The 8792-nt window shown below is 58.8% G+C and overlaps 1 protein-coding gene and 1 pseudogene across 1 annotated transcript; one reads left to right on the forward strand and one right to left on the reverse strand.

The window, feature by feature from the left end:
• Nucleotides 1-197: 197 nt before the first annotated feature.
• On the forward strand, nt 198-1543 carry LOC141371941 (uncharacterized; the record flags this gene model as incomplete). Its single annotated transcript, XM_073890312.1, has 2 exons — nt 198-396; nt 657-1543. Coding segments are annotated over 2 exons (1086 nt in total), but the record flags the coding sequence as incomplete, so codon positions are not given.
• Nucleotides 1544-6835: 5292 nt separating this feature from the next.
• LOC112815589 (histo-blood group ABO system transferase-like) lies at nt 6836-7643 on the reverse strand (annotated as a pseudogene).
• Between the last annotated feature and the right edge of the window lie 1149 nt (nt 7644-8792).

Here is an 8792-nt window from a genome sequence, read left to right on the forward strand (position 1 = left end):
CGGGCGCTGCCCCTTCTGCCCAAGGTTGATCCCGATAGCCCTGCAGGGATGGGTCACTGCATCCCGGGTGCAGGGCTGTGCACGCACAGGTGTGTGTCTGATCTGGGAGCAGCAGAGGGACTGGGCAGGAGGACAGTGCGGATGGCCGGGCAGGGCTGTGATGCCTCGGGGCCGGCTACCGGTCCCTGTCTTTGCAGAAGGCCACGGAGGACACGGAGAGGCAGCTGGCGGACGTGCCCTCCTCCCTGACAGAGGGGGTGACCCCAAAGGCATCCCAAGAAACAGGTGCTGGGGATTGCCGCGCAAGACCCCCGACACCACGCGGACCACCGTCCCAGGTGGTCGTCCACCGGACAGTGGTCCAGGAGCCGGAGCCCATGGAGGCCGAGGCCGAGGGTGAGAAGGGTGGGGCTGGGTGTTTGTGGTGTGTGGGGACGGGTCGGTGCGGCCCCACAGGGAGGAGCCCCCAGAGGCTGGTGTGGGGCCACGAGCAACGACTGGGCACAGAGCACACAGCAGGTGGACTGCAGTTGGGGAGACGTCCCCGTGAAGGTTCCTTCCCGGCTGTGGCTTCTCTGGGAGGCCCTGGGCTGGGCTCTGTCTCTGCAAAGGCCCATGGAGAGTAAGCACAGGGGTGAGCTTTTCTCCTCTCACAGCTGCTCCATCACCTGAGGAGCTAGAGCCCGATCTGGAGGGAGGGCTGGTGCCTGCAGTGACTTCAGTAGGAGACCAGGAGCCAGCAGGTGACCCGGCAGCTGCCCACGGAGAGCCTGGCGCTGTCCAGGAAGAACTGGCACCTGCTCCTGCCCCAGCCCCTGCCCCTGCCCTTGCTACAGTTCCTGCCACTCCCCCTTCCCCCCCCCCCGCCCCTGCCCCTGCCCCCGACCCAGCTCCTGCCCTGGCTCCCGCCCCTTCCCTTACCCCTGCCTCTGCCCCTGCCCCAGCCCCTGCCCCTGCCTGTGTTCTTGTTCCTGCCCCTGCCCCTGTTCCTGCCCCTGCCCCTGTTCCTGCCCCTGCCCCTGTTCCTGCTCCTGCCCCTGTTCCTGCTTCTGCCCCTGTTCCTGCTCCTGCCCCTGCCAGAGCCACTGTCCCTGACCCAGATCCTACCCTTGCTCCTGCCCCTGTCCGTACTCCTGCCAGAGTCGCTGCCCCTTCCCCTGCCCCTGCCAGGGGTCCCGTTCCTGCCCCTGACCCAGATCCTGTCCCTGCTCCTGCCCTGGATCCTGCACCTGCCACTACTGCTGACCCTGTCCCTCCCTTTGCCCCTGCCTCTGCCCTTGCTCTTACCTCTGTCCCTGCCCCTGTCCCTGCCCCTATCCTGAGCCCTGCCCCTACTCCTGCTCCTGCAGGGCTCCCACAGGCACATCTAGAGCCCACAGCCCTGCAGGGAGAGCTCCTTGTACAATCACCCTTAGTTCCATCCCTGGAACCCGAGTCCCCGCCCGATTGTTTCATCCCCTCCCCCTGTGTTCTTTCTCTCTGGTACATATTAACTGTTATTTTATCCTTCCATGTCCTATATACTGTTTATTATTTGTTTTAAATAAAACTACTTGTTTTCAATTGAACACGTCTTGAGCATTAAGTACATGCCCAAAGCTGTGCCACCACACCCCAGAACATTGCTGCAGAATATCTCATTCCCCAAAGGAGTCCCCAAACCAGAAGCCCTCCCTGCCCATTTCTCCTCCAGCCCAGACCCCGGTGACCCCTAAGCTGCTTTCTCTCTCTGTTCCTTTACCTATTCCTGATGTTTCTCTAAGTGGAATCACACAACAGGGGCCTTTGTGTCTGCCCCCCTATTTTCAAAGGGGACTCGTTTTCTTCTGTGTTTGTCATAAAATTTCCCTTATTTGATATTGAAATCCCTGATGGATTACACATCAGATGTAACCATAGAGGCCACTTTAGGAATTATGGGCACAATCTCGGGGCCGAGACCCCTGGTCCTGCTGGGACACCACAGCCTCACCCCAGACAGGACAGGGCTGGTTCCTCCTGTGACCCACACAGAAACCAGGGAAATGCAGAAAGCTGGAAGACACACCACAAAGGGCAAAAGCATTGCTCACAACCCAAGGCCAGAGAAAGGGTTCACCTGACTCTGGTCCAAACCATGCTCCAAGTCACTGGGTTCCACAGGGACGGAGACCAAACACATGCAAGTCCAAGGCGGAAGGATAGGCATGCAGGGAATATGTGTCAGAGATGCGGGAGCTCCTGGGGAAGGACTCCGGCAAAGGAAGCCCTATGGAGGCAGTGCTGGTCACCCTCAGACTGGCAGGTGTCTGGTCTGGGGACCAGCAGCCCTGGGGAGAACATGAGGAAGTAGAGGTCCCTAGAGAGAATGGTGACAGGCACCCCTGTCTGGGAGAACAGTGAGCAGCACCCATCCCAGGCCACAGGTGCACCCATCCTCAGCCTCGGACTCAGCCCCGGAAACTCTGGCTCGGTTTTTCACACACCTATTGTCAGGAGTGTTCATCACAGCGGTGCTGGAGAGAGCAGGGAATGGAACAACACTAATGCCCAAGGAGATGGATGGGATCCAGGGTCCCAGTCCTCATGATAGAATGCCCTACAGCTACTGCCCCGGTGTCATCCGGGGCACAGGATCTGGGAAGCCCCTCCTGAGACCCACCCCCTCCTGCCACCCTGCCCCCGGAACATTGAGAATTGTTTGAGGAGGAGGGTGAGAGGATCCAGGATGACAGCGGGTCCAAGGAGAAGGAAGGTCAGCACTGGGAGGACAGATGGACATGCCCTGAGCCACCATCCAGGGCCCAGGCTGTGATGCCCTCGGACCTCTCCCCAAATAAGGACTCCTGATTTATGGACCCAGCTTCTGTGGTTTTACTCCCTCCCTCATTCATTCCCCACCTCCAACCCTCCCCTCCCTCCCCCTCCCTCCCTCCCTCCTTCCTCCCTCATTCAGCAGAGGATCTGGGGTCCCTGCTGTGTACTGAGCACTGGGGCTTCATCAGTGAGCACCCCCCAAACCACATGGTCACGTCCACTGTGGGAAGTGACGGGGGCAGTCCTCAGGGCTAGCACTGGTGATGAGCACCAGGAATCTGCTCCTGAAAACACAGGCCAGTTGCACAAAGAATGGAGAGACCCATGCTTAGCACTTCCTCTAGAAAAATCTAGCCCTGAAAAGTGATGAAAAGTAAGTATATCCTAGACTTCATGTGATGTGAGTTCTAATGGCAGGTACCTACTGATTCCTAGAACCAACAAAGAGTAAATCATCCAGTGTCGACTGGGGTGTTGTGACCCAACTTTTCTGACCAAATGACACGTTTCAGCCAACATCTCCAGGGCCTCTGAGTTTTCCCAAGGGTCTCTGTGATTCTCTGATCCTTCCATCAACCTCCTTGGGAAGCTCTGTCCTGTCGTCTTCCTTGTCTCCTGCCTCTTCTGGGACCCTTCCGTGGCCTCCCCGCCAGGGCCACCCCCACCAGGACTCCCTGTGCCCCCTGGCCTCACACCCACATCCCATGCTGGGTCCCGTGAGCCCGGTGCTTTTTGCAAGGACTGTGTGCTCCCTCTGGGGTCACTTGGCATCTCCCTTGCAGCGGCCTGCGTCTTCCTGCGCTGGGTCTCCTCTGAGCAGTCTGTGAGGCCAGACTGTGCCCTTGTCACGGGCATGGAAGCAAGAGTCCAGAAGGTCCAGACGACCTGCTCCCAGTCCCAGCGTGTGGAAGACTTGGGCCCAGGGAGGCTGAGGAACGATGTGGCACAATGAGCCTGCAGGAGGAGAGTGAGCACTGTGGGGGCTGGTGCTCAGACCTGCTGGGAGACCGCATCTCACCCACACCAGCTCTGTCGCCAGGGCTAGAGGTTGTCAGGGCCACCCTCTGAGGCTCTAGGCTGACAGTGACTGGCAGGAGAGGAGGTGCACCTGATGCAGGAGAGAGCCCTCAGGCAGAGAGGAGGGGGCAGGCGCTCCCCCAGCAGCTGGAGGAACTAAGGATAGCCACCCCCCCAGGCTGCAGTCTGGCAGTGGCTGGCAGGGGAGGAGGCACCTGGTGCAGGAGAGAGCCCTTAGGCAGAGAGGAAGGGGCAGGCTCTCCCCCAGCAGCAGGTGCACTGGGGCAGGTTGAGGGGCCATCCGTGGACAGCAGTGCCTGCAGCTGGGGTCTCCACACAGACCCCCTCCTCAGGATCAGCACAAGCTTGTCTGGATGGCCTTTGTCCCCCAAATACAAAGTCTGGCCCAGGACCCTCCTCAAGCCCCGACTCCCAATCCTTTGACCTCAGCTCAAGTGACAAGGAATGGCCAATAGTTTAGGTGGGGTTGGGTGCACAGGGACATTTGCTTTTCTGGTCCATGCTGTAACATTGCTGACATTTTAAAGATCTCAGGGCTTTGATTCAAAAACGGTAGGACGCCAGGGACCCCAGTCGGCTTTCTGGAAACCTGCCTCTAGGCCTTGCAGCCCTCCCATCCCACCAGCGCTGCTCAGAATCCCTCCAGGTCACAGACCCACAGTCTTGGCTCCTCAGATGGCCCGGACGATGCACCTTCAAACAGCGGTCCCCGTAGGGCAGCAGGACACACTGCGGATCCCAGCAAATCTGCCTCCCAGATACTGAGGGTACTGCTGGACGAGCTGTCTGAAAACAGCCATGTCAGGGTTCCAGGAAGATACCAGAGGCACAGGAGTAACTGAGGAGCATCTGAAGGTCAGGTAGGGGCAGTCAGAGCTTCCAGACCCTTCTTCCCTAAAGCTCCTCATTCCTCGGCCTTTCTTCCGGTGATTCTGCTTGGTTTCTATTTGCCCCGACTGTTATCCGTTGCCTTAGGCAGCAGAGACTCACGTATGCCTTTAAATGTTTTGGACATTGAATGTCCTCCAGTAGCCACTTCACTACTGGGAAAGTTGGTAGCAAGCAAGAAGTCCCAGAGGACTCCAAGGGTCTGGACTTGGTGTTTCCCTCTCCTGAGATGGGGACACCTGTGGGAGGTGCAGGTGGTCAGCTGGGGGAGGGGGGCAGGCACCTGACGTGGACAGATGGGGCATAGGTGAGGCCCGAGGCCCCCGGGGTATGTGCCTGGCATCCGGACTGAACAGGTCTTCAGAGCTGCAGACTGGCTGGGATCATCTTCAGCTGAGGAGGAAGGTGAGGGGAGCAGAGGGGACTGAGGAGGTTCGGCTCAGACAGGGGAGGGCTGAGCTACACTTTTGGGGGGAGAGTGGGTCAGGTTCAGGCTCACAGGGACAGACCATGAGGCCATTATGCCATGTGAAATAAGCCAGTCCCTAAAGGACCGACACTGGAGGACCCCACTTGTGAGGGATGGAGAGCACTCCCATTCACAGAGGTGGAAGGAGCTGCTGGGTGCCGGGGCTGGGGAAGGGGAATGGGGGGTTAGGGTCTCGTGGGTAGAGGTTCAGTTGGGGATGATGAAAACATTGTGGCGATGGACGGAGGTAGCCGGTGCAGAACAGGGAATATACTTATTGCCACTGAAACGTGCTTCATGGTATCAACTGTATGTCCATTATACCACAATACAAAAGAAGTGAGTCAGGACGTCGGGGCCGTCACAAATCCCTGGAGGGCCCAGGAGCAGGGAGCCTGTATCTTAGTTCTCGCTCTCACGCTCTGCCCCTTGTTGGGTGACTGAGCTCAGTAAGTGCTTGCTAAGACACAGTGCAGGCAGCTGGTCCAGAGAAAGTGCACAAGTGCAAACCCACTGGTGGGCACTGAGGAATCCCAAGGGGACGCGCATCCAGACAGAGTGAGTGCCCACATTTCACAAACACCAGCACAGCCATTTAAAACCAAGGCAGGAACCTTATATAGCCCAGAGGACTCCACGCTCCTGGAGGCCGAGCTAGGGGCCACGGCCAAGGCCTCTGGTGGTGAGGGCACTGGGGGGTCTGAGAGGTGGCTCGGCACACCCTGACCCTGAAGCCCCATGGCTGCGGTGAGGTGTAAGGACTGGGAGGGAAGACCCGGCCAGCACCTGTTCTGGCTCCATGGCTGCTACAGGGCTGCTCCCATTCCCAACAGGCAATATCTGTTTAGAACCACGGAGAAAATCTTTCCCCTCAATTGTTCTTTTTAAAAATGGTTGCTCAGCATTGACACAGAAAAACATCCGACATAAAACTGGAGCCGTTCACAGCTGCAAATGACCCCGAAATGATCAAAATGTAGTGACCACAGAGGAACTTGTGCCCCCAGGCAGGCCTCCTGTGCACAGGGGTGCCTGGGGCGTTGGCGTGCCCATGCAAGCAGTGCTGGGCTCCACAGTTTCCCTCAAGGGGACAGAAGTAGGAATCTGCTCTGACAGCTCCGCTCAAGGCAGCACCCCCTGATGGAGATGGGGGCAGCCCCTCGTGACTTCCAGATGTCCTGGTGATTCTTGGGCACAGCCACAAATCTCAGCCTCTTCATGACCCAGGGAATGATGGGGGCCCAGCCCAGCAGCCTCGGGTCCCGCAGATCCTCCAGGGGACAGCCCAGCAGCCGCGGGTCCTGCATGGCCTCTGGGGGCAGCCCCTCATGAGTTCTGTGTGTCCTGGTGATTCTTGGCATTGGCCCGAATCTCAGCTTCTTCATGACAGGGGCCAGCCCAGCAGCTATGGGTCCCACAGGTCCTTCAGGGGACAGCCCAATAGCCGCAGGTCCCACAGCACCACCGGGGACAGCCCCTCATGAGTTCTGGGTGTCCTGGTGATTCTTGGGCACAGCCATGGATCTCAGCTTTTCATGACCCGGGGAATGATGGGGGGGCCAGCCCAGCAGCTGCAGGTCCCACAGGTCCTTCAGGGGACAGCCCAATAGCCACAGGTCCCACAGCTCCTCCGGGGACAGTCCCTCATGAGTTCTGGGTGTCCTGGTGATTCTTGGGCACAGCCATGGATCTCAGCTTCTTCATGACCCAGGGAATAATGGGGGGGGGCCAGCCCAGCAGCCGTGGGTCCCACAGGTCCTCCGGGGACAGCACCTTCATGGGCCCATGGTCCAGCAGGTACCTGTTCAGGTGGCTCTCATCGGGCCACACGGCCTCAATCCCATTGGCCCAGTTGACCACCATCGCCTGGTGACAGGCCGAGGTCAGTCAGGGAACCTCCACCACCAATCCCCCAAAAAAGGCCCCCATGTAGTAAAAGTTGCCCTGGTCCCTGGGGATGTGGGTCTGGGACTGTGGCCAGCACTCGTAGCTAAAGTCCTCATGGGCCGCCCAGTAGAAACCGGGGTGTGGGGTGCCAAAGAGGGGGAACAGGATCTCCATGCCCACGTGGTCCCAGAACTTCATTCCCACATCCACGTCCACGCACACCAGGTCATCCACGTCACAGAGGAAGCGCTGCTCGCAGACGCAGTGATAATCGCTCTGTGCCGCATGGACACATCCTGCTAGTGCAGGACGCCATGGACCTCGACAACCACCACCCTCTGGCCCTCCCAGATCGGCACATGGGGCACAACAACCAGCTGGTCAGTGAAGACGTAGTAAGTGACCCTGTGTCCACCATGAGGACCACCACCCTCCGACCCACCTGGAGGGGCACACGGGGCCCGGCAGCTGGCTGATTAGTGAAAACCTAGTAGGTAACCCTGTGCCCCACCATGAAGTGCTTCTCTGCCGTCTGCAGGAACAGCTCCAGGAAGACCACGTATCCACAGGGGCAGTGGACAGGGCAGGAAGAGGGTCACTGCCAGAGGCTGGCAGCAGGACCCCAGAGTTGGGGGCCATGGACGTGTGCACCTTCGTCAAGGGGGCAGGCCCTGGGCTGCTTTAAGCAACAGCCACCTCCTGACCTTCCTGAGGGAATCTGCCAGCAGGACCTCCCTAATGTCTGTTCCCAGAGATGGGGGCCATCAGCACCCCATTTTCCAAAGGGGAGCCTGAGGCTTCAGAAGCTGGAAACCCATGCAGCCCCACAGTCAGCATGCTGGAGCCAGGAACACTCCCCTGTGCTGAGCTCCTGTGCAAACCCTGCAGGTTCCCTCCACTGGCTGCCCCCCCTGCAGATCCCATCCCCACCTTCCAAGAGGGAAGCACCTTTGGGCACAGCCCTCATTTCTATGTCTTAGAGAGTGGGTAGAATCAGCAGGGCCGGCCACCTGTCCCACTTTGCTTTGAGTGGGCTGCCGCTGGCCCCCACAGACCTGTCTCCACTTCCTGTAAGGTCCTCCCTGGAAGGCTACTGCGCATCCTGCTGACAAGGTGCTCAGTAAGCCACTGGTATTCCTAGGAGGGGTCACCCTCAAACTCTGCCACATCAGGAATCAGGTCCAGCCCATGGACAGGGAAGGCAAAAGAGGACCCCAGGAAGAGAGGGGGCTTGCTTAGGCCCCAGGCTCGAATCCAAGGGTGTAAGCCTCCATGTCCAGGTCTACATCTCCCCAGCCCCAAAAGATTCAAAGTCTTGTCCAACCACGTCCCATGGCTGGTCCCCCTTTAAGGGTACTACCTGCTCCCCCCTGTGAGGGCAGCAGCTCCCCCATTATCAGCAAGTGTGGGGAGCCCCTCTGAGACTGATGTGTTTGCATAGGCACTAAGGCTACTTCCCTGGGCCTGCCCCATACCCAGCAGGTTAGTAAATCGCTCACATAGGGAAGGCGGGCACTACATTTAAATAGGGGACAAGCACATTCAACCAGCAGACATGAGTCAGGTCACCAGAGGGCAAGTCCAGACCCAGCCAATGGGGCAACAAGCCAGATATGAAGCAGGGGGATAGAAGAGTGATCCTGGCAGAAGGCACAGCAAAAGCAAAGGCTTGTAGTCAGGCCCAGGGCACATGTGGGATGACCACACACTTGGG

Source organism: Callorhinus ursinus, unplaced genomic scaffold (genome assembly GCF_003265705.2).
Source record: "Callorhinus ursinus isolate GAN/ISIS: 27379988/994484 unplaced genomic scaffold, GSC_fseal_2.0 scaffold137, whole genome shotgun sequence".
NCBI lineage: Eukaryota > Metazoa > Chordata > Mammalia > Carnivora > Otariidae > Callorhinus > Callorhinus ursinus.